This window comes from Lepisma saccharinum, chromosome 1 (assembly GCF_977018435.1).
Source record: "Lepisma saccharinum chromosome 1, izLepSacc3.1, whole genome shotgun sequence".
In the NCBI taxonomy this organism is placed as follows: domain Eukaryota; kingdom Metazoa; phylum Arthropoda; class Insecta; order Zygentoma; family Lepismatidae; genus Lepisma; species Lepisma saccharinum.
In genome coordinates, this window is record NC_139229.1 from 149,270,861 (window position 1) to 149,292,945 (window position 22,085).

The 22,085-nt window shown below is 40.5% G+C and overlaps 1 protein-coding gene across 1 annotated transcript in view; it reads left to right on the forward strand.

Moving 5' to 3' along the window:
* Positions 1-22,085, forward strand: part of Sema1a (semaphorin 1a) — a 778,340-nt gene that overhangs the window by 668,300 nt on the left and 87,955 nt on the right. Inside the window, exons 6-7 of the mRNA XM_083140358.1 lie at positions 10,339-10,446; positions 18,950-19,040. Coding sequence (XP_082996484.1) covers positions 10,339-10,446; positions 18,950-19,040 — 199 coding nt within the window. The remainder of the gene's footprint in view (positions 1-10,338; positions 10,447-18,949; positions 19,041-22,085) is intronic.

The window sequence follows — 22,085 nt, forward strand, 5'->3', positions numbered from 1 at the left end:
GCATAGATGATTTATGGCAGAGCGACTTGATTGAGTTGTCAAGTGGACAGTTGAAAAACTTAGACAAAATCAACAAGGGCTACAAGTATCTACTCACTGTAATAGACACATTTTCAAAATTTGCCTGGGCTGTGCCACTCAAATCCAAGACTGGAACATGTGTTACAGAAGCCTTCAGGACAATCATCAATCATTCAGGAAGATCACCGCGCTATTTGCAAACAGATAATGGCAAAGAATTTTATAATTCAGTGTTTCAACAATTTATTAAAAGCCAGGCAATAAAACATTACTCGAGTTACAGTGATCTCAAAGCCTCAATTGTAGAGAGATTCAACAAAACTCTAAAAAATCTTATGTATAAACAATTTACACTTCAAGGTAATTACAAATGGATTAATATTCTTCCAGAACTTCTACATAAATATAACAACTCGGTCCATTCCACAATCAACATGAAACCCTCCGAAGTAACTTCATCTGATGAGCAAAAATTGATCAGGACTGTTTATTATCCTAGATACCAGCCAACAACAAGAAGGGCCAAATATAAGGTGGGTGATCAAGTAAGAATCAGTAAATATAAGCACTTATTCAAAAGAGGCTTTACAAGAAACTGGAGCACTAAATTATTTACAGTGGTTCAAGTTAAACCCGGGACCCTTAACACATATATAATAAAGGATCACCGAGGAGAAATTCTCAAAGGCAGGTTCTATGAACAAGAACTCAGCAAAACTAAACAGCCTGACACATATCTCATAGAAAAAATCATCCGCAGAAAAGGCAACAAGTTACTTGTCAAATGGCTGGGTCATCCGGAAAACAGCTGGATCGATGCAAACAAAATAATAATATGAACACCTGGGATGTTATAAAAAGGCTGCCAGAACCTGAACAACAGAATAAGAGAAATGGCAACTTGCTGCCTAATAATATTAGGTGTCTTATTGTTGGGCCATCTGCTTGTGGTAAAACTACACTAATGGTTGATAATTTTTTATTAGCACCCAACTGGTTAGACTGGAAAAACAGGTACTTGTATGTCTTCTCTAAGAGCTTGGAACAATTAAAATATCAGCAGCTGATGAAGCTATATGATGGATTGGATATAGCCACTTTTGAACCAGATGTTAAGCCACTTGATGAATGTCTCGATAATTCTGTTGTTGTGTTTGATGATGTTATACTGGATAATCAAAACAAGGTTAGAAATTTCTTTACACAGGGCCGACACAAAAACATTGATTGCTTCTACCTGGCACAGACTTTTTCTAAAATACCGAAGCAGCTGATCCGAGACAACAGCAATTTTATATGTGTTTTTCATCAAGATCATACCAACCTCAAACACATACATGATGAATATGTAGGTGGGGACTTGAGCTACAATGATTTTTCCAAGTTTTGCAGCAGGTGCTGGAACCAGGACGGTTATGGGTTTGTCACAATTGATATGACAAGAACACCTAATACTGGAAAATATAGAAACAAAATCAACGATTTTCTAGACGTTGAAACATATATAAATAACCATGAAACGACCAATCATTGATGATCTTAAGTTAAGAGATTATCTTGTAAAAAGATTTAAGGGATGGAAATCAGAGAACCGGGGAATCTATGAAAAACACAAACAAACAGAACAGCCCGTAATTGATGCTATTAATAATTTAGGTAAAAATATCAAAACTGTTACAGAGCAAAATCAAGATTTGATCACCGAGCTTGTACCTGTTGCTGCTAGGAACATATTAGATTATCCATTCACCCCACTTTCCAGTATTCATACACCTAGTCCTGTTGCTCCTCGAAGAATTGAAGCTAGTCAGGATCCTATTGAATTGGGTCTTCTTGCTCAAAAATATTTAACCACACCTAAAGACAACAAAGATGAGGTGTTTGGCTTATATGCTGACACAGAGCTTGATGGGAGCATCATACATAGAATCGGCAATTTCAGGGTAACATTTATGGGAGATGATATAATTGTATATTCAGAATCTCGTCTCGGAGAAAAAGGTGGTTTTGTTAAGTACCCCGGCACACCTGGATTGTGGGAACTGATAACTAGGAAAAGGCCTGGCAGCTATACAGATCAAGATTATGAACATTACAAAGAAATATTAATAAAATCAGATGCTCTATACCAGAACAATGATCCCACACAAAAAAGAGTCAAGTCTAGCAGTGGAGCAAAATACAACAATTTGATCAAGCCCATATGGTCACAGATCAAGACAGGTAGTGGAATCAAACATTACAACACCCTGCCTAAAGAATTTGTGTGGGTTGATGATGTCAGGAAACTTGTGGATAGGTTATTGGTGATAGCTGGGGAGGAAAATGCTGGCAACCACAATTTTTACAATGAAAAGGTTGGAATTATGGACATGATAAGCACAAAATTGTCTAATTTTATAGTGAATGATCCTAAGGGGATTGGATATCTCATAAAAATTATTAATACTCTACCACCTAAATTTTGGAATATTTCTGAGGGTCGGGGCCTGGTTAATGACATTATAAACAAGCTGCCATTTGAACTACATATTCCAGGCTATCAGTATTGTGGTCCAGGCACAAAATTGGAGCATAGATTAAACAGAGGTGATCCTGGTGTAAATCCCCTAGATGCTGCTTGTAGAGACCATGATATTGCATACAACACACATTCTGATCTTGACAAGAGACATGTTGCAGACAAGAAATTAGAAGAGGCTGCATTTGGTAGATTTGTAAGCAAAGATGCTTCTTTGAGTGAGAGAATATCAGCATTGGGAACCACCATAGCTATGAGCACCAAACAAAAACTGGGGTGGGGGTTGTGAACATGTATATAATAAACCTAGGATGAAGCCCAAGGGTGTTATGTATCAAATACCTTATGCAGGTCTCAAATCTCTTAAAACTATTGACAGTCTCTTGACCAAAAAGCAGCGCAAGAAAAAAAGCTCTTGTATTGCAAAGGGACATGGTATGAAATTGTTGCTTAGCACCCCCCAATTAAAAAAATTACAGCAATCCAGGAGAAAATCACATACAGGGGGATTTATATTTACCATCCCTGCCATTTTAGCTGCTCTCGGGGCAGTTGGGAGCTTGGCTGGGGGTTCAGCTGCCATAGCAAAAACAGTAATAGATGCCAAGAAAAATAGGGCAGAATTAGATGAGCAGAGGCGCCATAACCTGGCAATGGAGAAAAAAGGCAAAGGTGTTAAGAGAGCCATGAGTAAGTTTAAAAAAAACAAGAGCCGCTTACAAACCAAGATATTGAAGCTTTAATCAAGCCACTGGGCATCAAAAATTTTAGAGGTGTGTACATGTCTGATTCTTTACCGGAACAACCACTCAACAAAGAGTGTGGCATTGTTAATTTGGATGAGTACAAAAATCAGGGCACTCACTGGATCTGTTATCTTAAATATTTAAACAATGAGGCATTTGTGTTTGACTCATTTGGAGGTGTTCCACCTGAAAATTTAGTAAAATATCTAAAATCACCTAATCTTTATTACAATAATGCCCGTGTTCAAAACTTCAAAGATGTTAATTGCGGACATTTGTGTTTATCTGTTCTCAGATATATGTCTCAAATAAATAAACCATCAATTGAAAATTTTCAAAAGGCCTTGTGGTATCTGAAGCATCATGGGGGTATTCCATCTCACCAGTCAAAATTCAATATTGAAACTCAAATTGCATGATGACATAGTGTATCCCAAAACAATAGCTCTCAGAGCATTTTACGGCATGTACCTGATCCCTAATATTACACACCACAACAACAAAATTGCAGTTGGGGATCAAAAAATTGTCATCACTCCAGGGCAATATAATCTGTCCACTCTAAATGCTCAATTACCCAGAGGTGTAGTGTTAAGTCAAAATTCTGTCACTCACAGAGTAGAGATTGTATCTGCTACGGAGACAGTGGATCTGGGTACTATAGGAGAGCTGTTAGGATTTGAGAACAACACAAAACTTGAAGCGGCCATCAAACACACTGCTATGAATATACCTAAATTCTTAGCCATAGAGACTCTGAATATTCACTGTAATGTGGCTGAGGGTATGATCACCAAATCAAATGGCATAGGCTCTCACAAACAAACAGGCATCATTGCAACATTCAAACCTAATTCTGAATTTATGGAGCCCATCATCTACAATCCATCCCCAACATTATATTTTCCTGTGTGCCACAACAGAATAGATTATATTGAATTGATGGTCACTAATGAAAAAGAAGAATTAGTTGATTTTGCTGGAGCCACAACAACTGCAATCATAGAGATTAATATTTAAATAAAAATACATACAATGGAAAATATTGAGAGTTATGAGCTACAATCATTCCCTCCAAACAGGAGGACATTTGCAAATTTAAATCAACCCAACACAGAAATTGAGGTTGATCTTGATGTAGGGGATGGATTTATACACCCTCACAGAGCAGATCTATACATCAAATTTGATGTTGTAAAGCTCGATGGAACAGATTATCCGGCAAATTCAAATATAAGATTGGTAGACAATTTTGTGCCACATCTGTTCTCTGAAATTGAGATCAGAAAGCATGGTGTTGTTATAAACAGAGTAGATTATCCCGGCATTACCTCCACGGCTTTGGCTACATTAAAATTATCCAAGACCGAGGCTTCTTACTACAAAATCGGGGGATTTGAGGCTGGTGATAAGATATTAACCAAGAGCCACACTGTGCTGTTCCCCATGCGCCTGTTGCCAGGATTCTTCTCAGATTACAAAGAAATTATGTGGAAGGGTGGTTTAAGAATTACATTTAGAAGAGCTGCCAATGATAATAATGCTTTGATGAGGTACAGTACATTAAACTCTACAGGGGAAGCTATGCCTAATACCCTACCTGATGAGGGCAAGTGCCTTATTCAGACTATGGAGTTAAGAATCCCAGTTGTTGAATATGAGGCCAGTTACGCTCTTAAATACAAAGCTGATATCCTAAAAAATCCACAGATTCCTCTGCAATTTTACACATATCAATGCGTACAGAAGCCTGCCTCTGGTACTTATTATGAATTTGATGCCACAAATTCATTCTCCAGCATACAATACGACATGCCTGATTTTGTGGTGGTACTGTTTCAGACTGGAAGACACAATAATCAAGAAAAAAATTCAAGTAAATTTGATAGCTGCAACATCAAGAACATATATCTTAAAAATGGCAGAAATGAGGTATTTCCTAGAGAAAATTATAATTTAGACATGTCCAAGGATGATTTCCTCAAATTATATGAAGCATTTACAGCATACAAAAGGGTCACTACTGGCAATACGGACATGTATTACACACCAGATGAATTCAAAGCACAGAGACCCATGTTTGTAATCAACACTTCAAAAAGAAAACAGGTTGTGGTTAATGACAGGACAAACATTAAAATTATCTGTGAATTCCACGATACACTCCCCGATGACACCATATGTAGTGTTATTCTTATAGGTGAAAAATCATATGTTTATGATGTAAGAAATGAGAGAGTCACAGAGCAATTCTAGAAGAATTACATTATCTTAATACTAGATATACAAGTTGAGCCTGGTGCCCAATTGAACTTAGACCGGAAGTAAATATGTGTGTGTGTGTGTGTGTATGTGTGTGTGTCTTGGCCTAGTTTTAAGTGTGGCCAAAAGAGGGGGCATATTGAGCAATTTATGGACAACAATCTCACAAAAATGCCTTTTATAAGCGTAGCCTCATCAATCTGAGGGGGTCATACTTTCTCATGGAATCCATGAGGGCTTTTTCACAAAAATCTTGGATTATACGGGGGTTTCACACTTGAGCAAAAAGCTCATATGCTCATGTTAACCTAGTTTTAAGTATAGCAAATCTGCTTGAGAGGGGGTTCATACTTTCCGGCGCTGTCCCCCCCGTAAACCCCACTACTCAAGAATTAATTGATCCTTCATAATACAACATTTTTTTTAAAACTATTAAAACTCGACTTAGGCTAACATAGTTTATCTACCATTCCCATTTATCTTGACACAGAAATGGAGGTATTGATTTTTTTATTGAATTCTGGTTACTTTCCGCGGTTTTCCTGTGGATTAGCCGACGGGATGGCCAGGGAATTAAGTGGTCAACCTTCCATCGAGCCACCACATATCCAACCAGGTTCCCCGTAGGTCGCAAGCCATAAAACAGAGAAATCAATAATGAGAAATGCACATTTCGAACTTTTGGTCGTTAGGACAGTTTTATAGAGGGGCATGTGCACTGCAGACTAAGTTTCACATCTTCAACGATTTGTTTGTCAAACTCCATTCTTGGGTTGCCAATGTGATGTACCTTCTTTCTTCAAATACCATGTGTGTAATCCCCCCAAAATTCTATTTATATTAGTGCACTCACTGGTGCAAATAAGCACGCGAAAAATTATAACATTGCTTTGGCACTGTTTGAAAGCTTATTTCTTTTGAGCATGCAGGAGGTCGAGGGTCGACCTGCAGGTAGTGGAGCGTATTACATGTCTAATTAGTGGACAAAGGATGTCGTTCATCGAGTCCGCTGGATCCGGCCGGTGCGAGACAGACTCGCTCTCGGCTACCTGAGAATCGATTCGGCCCATAGTGATTCCTCGCCGTGCAAACAGCCTGGCGGCGCTCGGGTCCTTCTGGCGATTTGTGTAATCGTTAGCCGCTCTCTGTGCACGTGGATTGTTGCACACAATTGTTCCCTCCCTTCTTTTTTCTAGATTTTTCTCCCTCCGCTGTATTGTTGCAGTTCAGCCGTCCGGGCCAGATTGTGCTCTGTAGCATTTGGTGTGGCTGCAAGCCGTGTAACTCCGCAGGTTATTGCTATAGTTTTTAGACTTTAGACTATTTTTTTTTTTTTAATATAATGTTCGCTAGGAGGCACACAGCGGTTCGGATCTCACTTTCAACTGTAAGTCTAGGCTTGATTAACCTATCCGTGCATAAAGTGGACTTAAACATAAACTCAAACTGGGGAAAAAAATATAATTTATTTACTTGAAAAGTAACTTAATTACATTTTTCACTTTAGAGAGTAACTGGTTACTTGCCCTTACTCGAAAAAAAAACTTTTATTTTCCGGAACTTGAATGCTGAGTTACAGTGGCGGCGATTGGGTTCCAAAACTTGGGAGGGGGGCAAGGTGCCAAAACTCAAAACTAGGGGGGGGAGCAAGTTTTGGAAACCAATCGCCGCCACTGTAACTCAGCATTCAAGTTCCGAAAATAAAAGTTTTCTTTCGAGTAAGGGCAAGTAACCAGTTACTCTCTAAAGTGAAAAATGTAATTAAGTTACTTTTCAAGTAAATAAATTATATTTCTTTTTCCACTTTCAGTTTTTGTTTAAAGTCCACTTTATGCACGGATAGGTTAATCGAGCCTAGACTTACAGTTGAAAGTGAGATCCGAACCACTGTGTGCCTCAACCTGGTATCGAAACCGGGAAACCTTAATTACAAAGCGGCGAGGTTATCACTACACCGTCGGCGAGCCGATGTTTACTCGGCTAACCAGTTACTTTTTGAAGTCAATAACTATAATTGTATCTCGGTTACTTTTTCAAATACTGACAACAACAAAATGAACAGGTACCTTTTCGAGTGAAATTACTAACGGTAATTGTAACAGAGTTAATTGCAATATTTTAACTATGCATTTCCTTTGAAACCTAAGCGCACACATACACACACAATCATGTTCCTCTATATATACCACAGTAATGAAAGTAACTAGAAAACACCGCGACAGCGAATATTAAAACGGCTAGTAAATTATACACTGCCTTCCAAAAGTTAAGCACGCAATGCAAATTTTCGAAAGCGTATTTGAATTTGTGTGGCTGAAAATCGCTGCGGATGTAGATGTCAGTTTTATGTGTAGCTTCCTTCTTGTAAGTAGAGAGTGAATCGTCTGTACCTAGGTGCTTAATCTGTGCTCTTGAAATAGCATAAAAGTGAGGATTTCGTGTAAGAATCATCACACCTTCGTTGAAGACGCCAGCATTCTGAAAAGTTTGACGTGCATTTAAAAGCTGATAAGAAGTGTTTATAACTTTTGTAGGATTATTTTTCATAATATTCGTGTTTCTATGGCTGAAAGAAGACGAATAGCAGATAGTGAGCGCTGGCGTGCTGTCGGACGCATTGAAGCAGGACAGTCAAAGATGTCGCTATTTTCTTTGGCTTTGATCATTCGGTAATTCCTCGATTATGGAAACAATTCCAAACAAGTCAAATAGTTGTCCGGAGACCTGTGCCCGGTCGTCCAAGGGTTACCGCCCCCTCTGATGATCGATATTTTGCTATAGTAGCCAAACGGAATCGACGAGCGACCTCCACAACTGTTACATCCATGGTTGCAGCGGCACTTGGTAAGACAATGTCTGCCAGTACTGTGCGCCGAAGGCTCCACATGAAGGGATTGGTCGCCGAGTACTACCTGTTTGTCTTGCACTAACTGTCCAAGCCAGAGGGGCAAAATTAAAGTGGTGTCGTCAGGGCCGCATTTACGCGCAGGCTATCTAGGCTGCAGCCTAGGGGCCCGCACAACAACAACAAAATAATTTTGAATAGACTAAGATAAAAAATGTATTTGTTTCAATATTGTGGTGCGGGCCTTCTTATAATCATAAAATACGTCGACGCAGTTATTTTGTGTGTTGTGTGGGCTAATTCGGCTGAACTGTTCAGTGGAGAGCTGATATGAGTTGAGTCAGCATTCAGGAATCTCGATCGATTGGCGTGACGTTGTTACATTCCTTTTTTTATCTTGCATTTGCCTAACATGTTCACTTAAAATTACAATGTTATTTTGAAAATTAAAATATTTTCAATTGAAATATTATTTTCAAACAAATTCCCCCCGGTAGGGCTCGCACCACAGGTTCAGCCTAGGGGTCTACAGATCCTAAATACGGCCCTGGGTGTCGTCAACATGTCAATTGGACTGTCTCAGATTGGTGCAACGTCCTGTTCACGGACGAGTCCAGATTTGCCCTGGAATCAGATAAGCGTGTAAGGGTCTGGAGAGAACGAGGCACACGCAATCAGGCCAAAACCATCATCTGTGGCGGAGTGGTTAGCACATCGCGCTGCGACGCCAAGGGTCCCGGGTTCGAATACCGGTCGGGCTTGGTTGTTTGTGAATGTCCATTCATCATTTCATCACTCATCCCCATCTTCGCAAATTAGCCAAGAGGCACAAAACGCGAAGTAAAATAAACTAAATCAATCAATCAATCAAAACCATCATCGAACATCACACATTCAGAGGTGGCAGCATCATGGTGTGGGCTGGAATTTCAATGTGATATCGCACCGAGCTGCACATATTTAAAAGCGGTTCTGTGACGGCTGCGCGGTATCGGGATAAAGTCCTAGACCCCAGTGTGAGACTCTACGCTGCAGCAGTTGGTCCTGATTTCCTCCTTATGGACGATAATGCCAGTCGCCATCGAGCCAACATCGTTGACGAGTACCTGAAAAGTGATTGCATTTCTCGTATGGAGTGGCCGGCGTATTCCCCCGACCTTAATCCCATTGAAAAGTTTTTGGATGCCCTCGGGCATGCTGTCTGCACGTTTACCACCTCCAGCCAGTCTCAGAGAGTTGGAAACTGCCCCAATGGAGGAATGACCATTGCTCGCATCTGCGATGGTTGATCACCTCATTGAAAGCATGGAAAATCGTTGTAAAGTTTGTGTGAAGGTCCGGGGTGGTCACATGTCATTATATTAATAACCCAAATACGACGTCGTCATATAACTTACGAAAAGTAAATATTTTCTTTTCATCTTTGTACACAATTGTTGTTTTCTTTAATGCATAAACACATTTGCTACCTTCATGTGCAATTTTGTGTTAATCAAAGCTTTACTTTTCCCTTTTTGTTGATTTTACCATCGCGTGCTTAACTTTTGGAAGCGCGTTTATATATATTCTTCATTGTGGCTTAGCATGAACTCTTAACAAAATAGTTTAAAAAAATGTGACGTAATGAAGCATTTCTTTGCACCTTTTTTCCCCACCTCATCTAGTTTCCCACGTCAGCAGATATTTAATCTACCTCCCCCCTACTCCTCCATTCCTCTCTCACTCTTGGCTGCTTAGCCTGAAGTTTCCAGATTAACCTTCCATGTTGTTCTTCCCAGGAATGCGTCATGGACCTCCATCAGCCACTTACAAAACTTTTCGACTTAAATTAAATTTAAAACCCTGCTTCAGGTGAAGTTGCTGATGGTCTGTGAGAAATTTTATAACTCGTCGCGTCACTTCACACTGATTTTTTCTCACCTCCCTTCTTCTTTTCTTTCCAGGAGAACTGCCAAAATTACATCAGGATTCTGGTGAAAATGTCCCAGGGGAAGTTCTTAATTTGTGGCACCAACTCCTTCAAGCCTATCTGCCGCGAATACTTGGTGCAGGTGAGTACCCGACTATTTATTGTCTGTAGGGTTAGATTTTTATGGTCTTGAAAAAATCACCAAAATATTCAAAATAAAAATGCACTTGTGGCCTAAAATTTCCATAAATAGGCCCTAATAAGTAATAACAATACAAGTCTCTAATTAATAAATTGTTTTTTCTTATATTACTTTATTATGGCATGAACTTTGCATGTAAGAATTAAGAACAGCAAGAGAAAAACAACAAAGAAGGATAAGATTTTAAAGTGTGCGTGGGTCATTTTATATAGGTATAGCTATATTTATATTACAGAAATAAATTTATGAGAACAATGTAGTCAGATATAATATATGACTTCCCCTTCCCATTTGAAAAATGTGACCTGAATTCAAGATGGCGGATTTCAATATGGCGGCCATATTGCGGTTATATTCTGAAGGGATATTTGATATTCCATTCCGTTTCCGAAAGAAAAAGTTGTCCTGTGACTTTTGAGTCACGCTGTGTACACATACACACACTGTATAGATCAGTGTGTATGATATTTGACAAATTTTCGGTGCAGGAAATTGCAGTGACTTGTCTTGAAACATCGGTATATTATGTAAGTACCAAAAATTAGCAACCAGAGGAGAGATCCAGTAATCAAAGGATGTTCTCAATCTCCTTTGAAATATCGCCCTGTATAAGGTGATCAAAGTAATAGATTGTGTTGTTCTTGTTTCTAAGATAAACTTTTCTATATAACAAGCTACAAAATTGTTTAAAATGCACATGGACGTAAATTTGTCAAAGACTCCACTGTAATTCGTTATTGGAATTTCAACTCACTATATCATATTTTCCAAGAATTGAAGATCTTTTTGAGCTAGGGTTTTTACAGCACTTTTATCACAGGACAATATACATTTAGGTAGGCTTGGTTACGTAGTCTGAGTTTCACTATAAAACAAGTTGCCGTAATAATAATAATAATGTTTCACTGCTCTTTCTTGCATGTAGGGCTTTGTCGAAGTTCTCCTGATGACCTTCTGGTGCCAATTGGTTCGTTCCTCGTAGGAAGGGCCCGGGGAGATTCGTTGGCTGTATTTTCTGTTGAGCCCGAACTGAATTATTCCACAAATTCAGCCGAATCCTTTGGTTCCCCGAGATAACGCTGGTTCGGAATGGGACGCCGTGTTTCGTGAACGAGATAAGCTACGGAAGAGAGGGGGAGGGGGCCAGTGGTGGACGTTGGGAGAACGTGAAGGAGCTTGTGCCGAACATTCTCTCTTCGTCTAGTTCCCTCTGTGTTTCAAACTGGCTCAGTTTCTTCCTCTTCTGTTCCATATGTCTGTATCCTTCTCTCTCGAGCTCTTTTCCTTAACCCATTTTTATTCTTTCTCTCTTCCTCTCGCTTTTATCTAATTATTATTTCTGTCTCCATGTGTTTCCCTTTTCATTACATCCCTCTTCCTCTCCTCTTCTGCCTTTCTCCCTTTTGTCGTCTCTCTCTCCTGTATCTTTCCTCCTTCCCAGTCCCTCTCCCCTCTTTCTTTCTTCCTCCTCCCCCAATCTCTATCACTTTCCTTTTTCCCCCTCTCTCTTTTTCTCTCTGTCTGTGTGTGTGCACATTCGCACACGAGAGCACCATTCCGTTTCTCCTTTTACCCTTCCCTTCTCTTTGACTCTTTCTCTTCCTGTCTCAATTTTTGTAACCTCTCTCCCTCTTCATATTTCTCTACCTCCTTCTCTCTGTGTGCGTTTCTCCACCTCACTAACCCTCTCTGCCCCTTTATCTCTCTTCATCCTTTTGCTCTGTTTCTCTCATTTTTTCTGTTTCTTTGTCTACTCTTTCTCTCCGTGTGTCTATTTCCTTCTCCTCTCTTCCTCTTTCTAAGGAATTCCAGCTACGTTCGTTCACGACGCTGCGTGTTCGCGATAACGAAGTTCCACTTGCTCCTTGCTAAGAAGTCCATCCGGTGCCGGAACATATCATTAATTCTTTCTTCCCTTCCTGCCGAACGGGAAGGAAGTGTGCATTACATTTGTTCGCGTTGCGTGTCTGTGCGTCTGCTCCTACGTGCACGCATAGCTACACATGTACACTAGGTCCCCTTGCGTGAAAAATTCTCATGTTCATTCTGGCCACTTGCAATGCTAAACATTTTTTTTTGTCAGGAAAACAGAAGCGGGGATACTGCTTCGATTCGGAGAGTTCGGTTTAACTAGTGCAGTTGAACCATTCTCTCCTAACAAACCAACGTTCATTTGTAACTCGAGTACGAGACCGAGAACAGGAAATGAGATTCCTCAACAAGACAGTGCAAAGTTTCGTCTCCGTAGCTACCATTGCTCACAGCAGCAGACATTCTTTTCTAACACTATATGGTGCTCTCCTCCTTTTATCAACTCTGCTTCGGTTTCTCCCCCCCCCCCACCACCACCACCACCATAACAATGATTCGATACGCCGCAATAAAACTGTCGACCGTGTCGTTATGGAGGAAACCCGCTTCTGAATTCCCCTGTGCAAACTTCGTGTTGCTTTTATTTCGGAGAACTGTTGACGCTCCGAGACATTAACGTGTAACTGTATTGTTAGTAGGGTTTCCTCTGCGGCTGCTCTTAATTTTTTCCCACAGTTTCTTCTTCTCTCGGTACATTCCTGCTTTCCTCAACCTCAACCCTTCTCTCTCTCTCTTTCTCTTTTTATGCATGCAATCCTTCTTATTGCCTCCCATAACCTCCAATACGCTTCTTCATTCGGTGCAGGTTCGAGGAAAACATGCTCGGTAATTTTGAATGTTGACTTGTGTTCTCAACCTCGTCGCCATCTCCTCATATGTCAATTTAGTTTCCGTTCTGAGCGTCCCCCGCGGCTGATACAGTGCATAAAGAGAATGCTTACACAAGTGCATCATACGATCAATCAGTGACCTACAAAATTAAACTTACATCACGACTATAATGCAAAAAAATAGATTCGATCAGCAACATGTCAGAATTAGAAATATTATACGTGCCTTTCAGATATGAAACGATAACGCCTCGATATATCAACGTGTTATTATATGTTCACTGAGAGAAACATGCACATTTGAAGTAATGTCCTTTTGGAGAAGGATCTCATGTGGCAACCTCTCTTTCAATGAGACTTTGACTATGGTGACTACAACCACTGCCACAAGACCCACGTTCATGTGTGTTTGGTGCTTTGTCCATGTTTAAGCTGAGCACCCCTTTCCAGTGTGTTTTTCTTTCGATGTAGCTACCAAGAGACGTTGTCTGAATATTTGTGTGTAAATAGTGTTGAAGCCCTTCTTGTATTTAGGTCAAAGAAAAGACTAAACTTTTGTAGAAAACTATATACATGATTGTATTTCAGTAAACAAGGAAGACCTGCAATAATTATATTTCCCGTTACTGCGAGCTGAAATTACACTCTTACGTGATGTACAGCCCGGTATATTTTCGCGTAAAATCGGTTGCCTATATGTAATGGATAAGATCCATGGTTCACTTTTCCTGATGAACATTAGGGGACGCCAACTACGAAGTCAGTCAGCAGAAAGGTTCGGTGAAGCCCGCGAGAATCCAACGAATAGCGATAGAGATCTGTTGTCACTTCTTCTCCTGTGTTTATTGAGAATTGCTTGAGATGAAGAAAGGAAATAATCTACGGTTCTTGTTTGATTGATTTGCTATATTTTACTTCGCTTTTTATGCCACTTTTGGCTAATTTGCGAAGATGTGGATGCGTGATGAAATTGATGAAAGGACACTCACAAACACCCAGACCGGGATTCGAACCCGGAACCCGTGGCGTAGCACGATGTGCTAACCACTCCGCCACGGGGGCCGGCTCTACGGTTCTTGGGTAAGTTTGTGTGGTAGTTTATTGGCTCGGGTAGAAGCGGCAGCCCGAAATTGGTGAGCGAAATACACAGAATGTAAGCAAACGGTAGATTTCGGCACTTCCCGTCGGCTTAGCGTCAGGTTGCTCGTTCGCTAATCGTATGACATAAAAGAAAATGCTCATTCACCTACAGTTGACGCGATGACTACAATCTACTCCTCCAGTTGTCCGTTGGGACGTATAGTTGGTAAACTAATGTAGCTCGAAACGATTTAGTTTCTCATGTAGAGTCGCATTACTTCCGCAGAGTCATTGGTCGCATAAGAGTACATTACCGAGCCTGTTATAGAGCAAAACGCTGATTAACCGAAACATTTCCACCAGTTGGATGCGTAGGACAGTGCAACTCGCACTTAGCCTTTTAATGCAGAAAATGTAAAGGTCTTTATGGGAATAATTACACTCTAGAATAATGAATCCACCCTCTGCCCACCCACCGTACAGTCGAACAGATAAAGTTCTGATAAAAAAAACAAGGAAAATACCTCGTTAGTGAAGTTAACTGGCAGTTTAAGTATTCGTAGCTCGAAGAAAACATTTTACGGCCAACAATGCAGGTCTGCACATTACTGTCTAAGCATGTTTGAGCCCGGTGTTACTATTTTGGAAATGGCTTTCCGCAGTGTTGGTTTAATTATTGTATTTTCTCGTCGAAGCGGGCTGTTTTGGGTTTCGCACTGTTGTTGTGGCCCAGCCGCGATGCATCGTTTAAGATTGCGCTAAATTGCCTACGGGATGCGTTTTTTTTTTTTTCGGTTTGACCGTGTCGTGTTGTGAACCGGGAAACTTCTGCTGAAAATGCCCAGTGCGCCAGGTGTTCCACCGCCTTGCGGCACTTTCCACGCGTGAACGCAGAAGCTAGGGCGTGTAATGAAATAAGTTGAGGGAACTCTCCCTGCACCAGTAATGACATGGTCACCTCATGTGAACCCGCAATATCGCAAAACTTCATTACGGAGGAAATTCACCAATCCCAGGTGTGCGTACACGTTTTTTTTGTGCAGCAACGGTAAACCGCTAGTCTGACAAGTATAACCTGAAAAAAAAATTGATGTACGAGGGTATATCGGGAAGTTGAGGTCATTTAACGAATTCTCTCTCTCTCTCTGTCTCTCTCCGCCTAGAGGAAAAGAGAGAGTTTATTGTCCATAAACTTTTTTTCTCCTTGAGGCCTCGTTTCGACGCTGAGAACACTCAAAAACTGCTCGTAGCGTATGAAACTGCGCGGCACAGATTCGTGGTTGTCACTAACATGTATTTTTCATTCTGGGTATCATACTAAACTATGATAACAGTGTGATATCAGCAAGGGCATCGATAAGGTCGAATTGTTTACCATCTCTTTCTCTCTCTTAAATCATGCATTTATTACCATCCTTTCAGATGCTGCATATCCTGTTTTATGGTCGTGCATTAAAGAAAAGCTTCGTATGTTTTGTACAGAGGATTGGCTGCACAGACTGTCCCAATCGCACTAACAATATTGTCTGTTTCCTGACAGAAAATATTAATGCCAGTGGCAACCGTGAATCTATATCGCGTGGTTGCATACATGGAGGATAAAATTCATTTTTCAAAGTCTTGTAGCATCAAAACGCAACGATTTTTGATCTCACCAAGGTTCCGGTTTCGAGCTTCAGCCAGGGCATAGTAGCACCGTCTAGTTCTCTGCACTTTTTGACTCTCGCTGCACTCGTGCGTCTAGTTTGTTACTAGGTGCAACACCGACTCGACTACTACGTTGATTTGGTGTCAAGTAGTGTATTTGGTGGCAACTACGTTCTGGATCGGTGTAACTTGTGGTGTATGGTCACATGGTGCGTGCAAACTAATGAAATAATCCTATAAAGCAGCAGACAGGCGTTTGTTGTATCTTCTGAACTTGAACACCGCTATCCGTCTACTTGGTTCAACGTCATTTCCTTGCACCATCCTGACACCGGGATACACCTTCACTACACCTAGAGTCAAAAACTGAAGCGAAGTAGACGGGGCTAGTGTGTGTCATCAATTTCATTTAATCATCGTTGTCTCCTAAGCCTAAGATAAGGTATTATCTGAGATATCTCCGACATATTCGCGACGGTGATTCTGCGTCTCTCAGTTTCCGACTCGTTGAATCGGTCGCCAATAATCGCGGCATAAGCTTGTAACGTGTCGCGGACACCTCTTTTTTACTCAGTCTATGAAGCAAGACTGGCCTCGTCTTTTGATCCGCTGATTCCATTCGCTACCATCCTTTGGAATATTGGTGGTAGGGGAGAGAGAGGGAGAAGGGGGCGGAGAGTCGACGGCTACTTCCGGTCTTTTTTTCTTTTTCAAAGTCAAATGCGACGGTCAGGGGGAAGCCATAGCGGCCTCTGTTTTTAACCTCCCCTCTTTTATCTGGAAACCGCTTCGGTCTTTTGATACTTGACCTTGAGCCTGAAATTTTTTGTAATGGGGTGGGTTCCCCTTCGTTAACATGGACCCTTGATCGAACAAGTAGCGGCTCTCACTTTTATTGATTTCCAGTGAGCTTTGAGGGCGTTGTTCACACGGGAGCGTAGTAGCCGAATGTCCAGGGGGCGTGTTTGCCCGTAGCACGTTATTCACGAATATTACCTCCACCCCTCCTGCCCAGGGAGAATTTCCAACCATGGAACGATTAATTGCAGTCATTTAAAAGAATAAAACAGCCGTTCCGCTCCAATAATTACCGACACGTTCGCAATATGGAATAAATTCGAAACTTAATATTCTAAAAAGAACGTTGTTCATAAGTGATTGTGGATTTGTACATTTTAATCTCCTCGCTCTTTTATTAATCCATCATCTCCATTGTTGCGATTAATGTTCACAAAATGTTGTATAGTAATTCCCTCCTTTCAGCTTCACTTCAAACCAAGAAAATCCTATAAATCATTCCACGTGTTCTTGAGATACTTAAGAGTAGATCGATGCAAAAATTCAAAATGGCGTCGTATTTCAAGATGGCTACCGGTTAGGTCTGGCGGCACTATTTCAGATTGGTGCAAGTTCAATGTGAATAGTTTGGTGTTTTTATCCGACGTGTAACGAGTTACTTTCTTGAAAGACCCTACTCGCATTCCAGTCTACGCTAATATTTGTATTGTTCATTCAGAAGCCATACAACTAGGCTGGTACAGCATAAAAAGAAGATAGTAAATTTGGCAACACTAAATTTAGTTGACTCGGAAAATCCAACAGTTCAAGATATCATCTGAAAGAAAATCTTATTACATGTTTTGTGATACTTTCATTCCTAACAACAGGTGGCGCAGCAGTCGTGCCGTGAACTACGCAAAATAATCATATGACAGCTGAAAATTTGCCAACCGTTTCACCTAGGCAAAAACCAATTGCAAGTTTGTATTTCTGTTTAAATTCTAACGAGTTTTAATATTTCAACATCCTTCATTCAACCCACATCTAAAATGATAGACTTCAACATGGCGCTCGTGTCGCAGTTACAATGTGTAAGGCAGGTCCCCGTCCCCTAACTATGGTATTGTCCTTACCCACCAACATTCCAGAACTAGAACTACAACGCTGTATTTTGAATAATCCCATTATCTAAATTGCAACCGTTGTTGTTGCTGCCTGTGTCACAGTCGAACGCATAAAATGATTTTGCCTCCAACTAGTCAGATGTCGGAGAACAAGCTAGGAAAATCCTTCGACAAAACATGAACATAATGGCAACCTCCTCTCCGGCAGTTAACGTGCACGTCGCGATAATTTGCTTCCATATATATATATATATAAACCCGCCGACCTCCTCCTACGCTTTGCAGTAATTGGTTCGTACTTCTATCTCGTGTTTCCACCGTTATATAAAAGTTCATTAACTTTTTCCCAAACCGAGTGTTGAATTTCTTCCGGGGGAAAAATGTTATGTGCAACTAACGTTTATTATATGACGTTCGTTGTCTGCGGTACAAAATACCTGTCTCATTTAGCTCTGTTTTGTTTGTTCACACCATCTGAAATAGCAGATGTTTACGATCCCAAACGTCCGCTCTTCTAATATTTCATAATATTTGAGACCTACTTTTCCACACTCAATTTCCTGATGGTATTTTTACGTAACAGTCGTACAACCGAAAGCAAAAATATCGTCAGATTCAAGTGAATTTTCCATATTTTTTCTCGTGGTACATGAAAAGTCAGCCATCTTGAAACGCGTGGATAGTTGCCATGGCAAAATTTGTGTGCCCCTCCCCATTTGGACCCCTAACCCCCTTCAATCACGCACTATATTTCAAGCTTTTTATTACCATACTGTGCCCCAAGGGATGCCCTGGAGCTGCTGTGAATTTCGTTCATTTAGCACCGAAAATGTGGACTACAGATTGATTGATTCATTGCATCGTAGGGAGAATGGTGCTTTCGTCCGTCATCTTGAAACACTTGCCCGGATTTCGCTGAAATGCGACACCAGAGCAGCCATCCAAGCTATATAACTGCTGCACAAATTTCGGCTTAAAGTTTCTAAGTTTGTGGTAGTTATCGTCGTCACGGACAGAAACAGCCAGAAAATTACAATCGTACATTTTTTCGGTTGGTTGTTTCAAATTGTATGTATGTCCTGTTTGATTCATTGCCTTATCCTCTTGCAGAACGACGGTGGATACAACATGGAGAAGGAGAACACTGGCCAAGCTCTGTGCCCTTACGATCCCCAACACAACAGCACCGCTGTCTTCGTTGGTAAGTACCACCTACCTCTAAGTTGTATGTTTCTGACAGGAAGATATACACTCTCCGGTCATTGCTAGGAATAGTACGGAGACTGTGTGGAAGAAATCGAGACGAGGACGAGACAATGTGCGCGCTGCTGCAAACGGCTGCAAGCTGCAGCTGCGTTTCCCCACTTCCCCATGAACTCACTTCCTCTCTCACGCGTTCATCAGTCCAGCCCTCTGCGCAGAGAATTGTTTTCCATTACTCGCTCCAAAGATTCCCGATTCAGTAATGTCAAGGGACATTGGTAATGATATTTGAAATGTTTATCTAAACCAAATTTATTTTACGAGATGAACTATTTTAGTGCAGAGGGAACGATTGGCCGTTACTTCGTTCATGTTTTAAAAATAAATATTTATGTAGTCACTCGAATGTGGCGGAATATATAATACAACGGGTTACCGTTAATGCACAAGGCAAATTAACAAAATTAATACAATAATAAGTTGCTGTTCACAATATTGGAATAATTGTAAGTCATCTACTGAAACAACGTCACCGTAGAAGTACTTGGAATAGTTCAATTATACCGTCCCCATAAACGGCAATAAAATAACTATTATTTTTGTTGTTTTGAATTATATCCTGAACACATTATTTTATACACAACGGTGTTCGGAAATCATTTGTGTTCAATTTTTCTCCATATTCGACGGACCAATATTTTTGTTTATCAAACACGAATGGGGTGTATGGTGGTGGGCAATTTGAACAATGCCTTATCACAGATTACTCTCGTCCCTGTGTATAATCTGTGTTCCTTGCAAAGGAGAATAAGCCGTTCCTACTTTAAGTGTTTTGTGCTGGGATGTTGAATTGACTGTTCTTCCGGATTCATCCAGCAAATAATCGATCAGTGCTGTCTGTTGATCTGGTGTTTATTTAGTTGAAGATGAATCGCATGATAAATGTAGTCTTCAATTAAGGTTTACACAACTGTAGACTCTCTCTTTCGCTCTCTGTCCTCCATCTTTCAATTTCTCTTTGTCTCCGTCCCTCTTTGCATATCCCCGACGTGTTATTTTTCTCTTTATCACTTTGTTTTCTTATCCCTATCTTGTCATTAATGTTTTTCTCCTATTCTTTCTGTGCTCATGTATACCTTTTATCTCTCCTCGCCACTCATCTCTGTTCAGATTTTCTCTTCCTTGTTCTCTCCTTCGCACGCACGCACGCACGTACGCACACACATACACACCACCCACCCACCCCTACCTACGTACCTACCCTTCTCCAATCGCTCTATTTCCGTTCTGATTTTCCTGGCTTTCATGTTCCTGCACCCCTTAACTTTCCAAGGACAAAGGCAACTCGTAAAGTCGAAAGAAAAGCTAAAATTGAAGAAGCCCTCTAGGGTCACTACCTGCGCATAGACTTGTTTTCGTTCACTCGCTCAAGTGTCAAGATTTTAAACATATGATGATCGTTGTTCTTTCCTGTATATTTCCGTGCATTCCAATTGGACATTGGATTCCGTAGTGAATACATAGATGTTAAATCCTCAATAAGATAGTTGATTGAGATTTTGGTATGAAATCACTGGTAACTTGTTTCCAAAAGAAAATTCAGTGTAGTGTAGAATAAAGGAAATACATTTAATTTTTCTGGACGACATATGCATATTAGAAATATTTATGCTTCATAGAAATTAATTTTCGTATTTTTACAAAAATGTATACACTACATACGTCGTCCAGAACTCAATTATGCACATGGATGAAGCTCACGGAGTTGTAATATTACTCCCCAAAAAATTAATTGAACGTTACATCAGCCGAACTTGAATTATTTTTTTTAAGTTAATGAAGATGATACAGAAACTGGGCTGATCATTGCAACTACATTTCTGTATCGAATTCCCCTGATTTAATCGGCTTGTTTTCCTGCTCAGTCGTTGCGATAGTAACACTGACGTCGTTCCCAGGGTGGACAGACGCTTAAAAAAGAGAGAAGATACAGAGTTTCCGTCCCGCTTTTTTTTTCTGTGGCTGCAACTTTTATGAAATACAGGCGCACACTTTGTTTTCTCATGAATAACGAAGTGGGTTGAAATCCGCGTTTTGCCATGCAAAATGCAATCGGCTTGGGAGCACGACTCCGGGGCTGTAATTGGTGAACGTTTGTGACGCGCAGACAAAAAGCTTTATGGAGATCGATGAAGGTAGCCGTGGGCCGTTCTTTGTGACGAGGTGGCTAGCGTGGAGCACTCCGACGTCAGGATTCCCGGCTATAATGAAACAAGCTCGTGAAATATTTTTTATTATTTTTCGTGCATTGATTGATTGAAGTGGGTTATTTTGCGTCGCTCTTCTGCCACTTTTGGCCGATCGCGACGATGAGAATGAATGATGAAATTAATTGATTTTTCACGAAGAGGCTAGGGATCGAACCGTGGAACTTTGGTGTTGCGAGATCGGGAGTCGATCACTCAACTGTTAGACCAACGAGGTCTACATCAGGGTTCCCACTCATTGGAAAATGCTGAAAAGTCCGGCCAATCAACCCATGCCTGAAAATGTCATGGAAAAGTCAGGAAATGTAAAAAACCTTGAAATATCAGGAAAATTTATTAATATTATTATTTTGCCCAGAATTGGGTAGTGAAAACACTGGTTTCTTTTTTAGAAATATTTTGTAAACAATGTTTTTTTCATTTTAGCAATAAATCAAGCTTTTATTTTATTTTTGGTCATCCATTTTCAAGTATGTAGAATTAGCTTGATTCGTTTGATGAACATGCAAAGTTGAGGACATAACTCTTTATAACTACCTGAAAAGGTCGAGGAATTTGGTTTTGAAAAATGGGTGGGAACCCTGTACATGCACCTTTTAAGGTTTTTCAATGTGTGTGTTCTACTGAAATTCCTCCAATCGCAGACCACAACGCATAATTCAAATACAACCTTAGTGACAATGAAGTTCGACCAGTCACAAATATAGGAGTGCGTTGTGAAAGAAGGAGAACACATGCATATGCTGAACATATTTTTTCAGCAGGCTACATGGAAC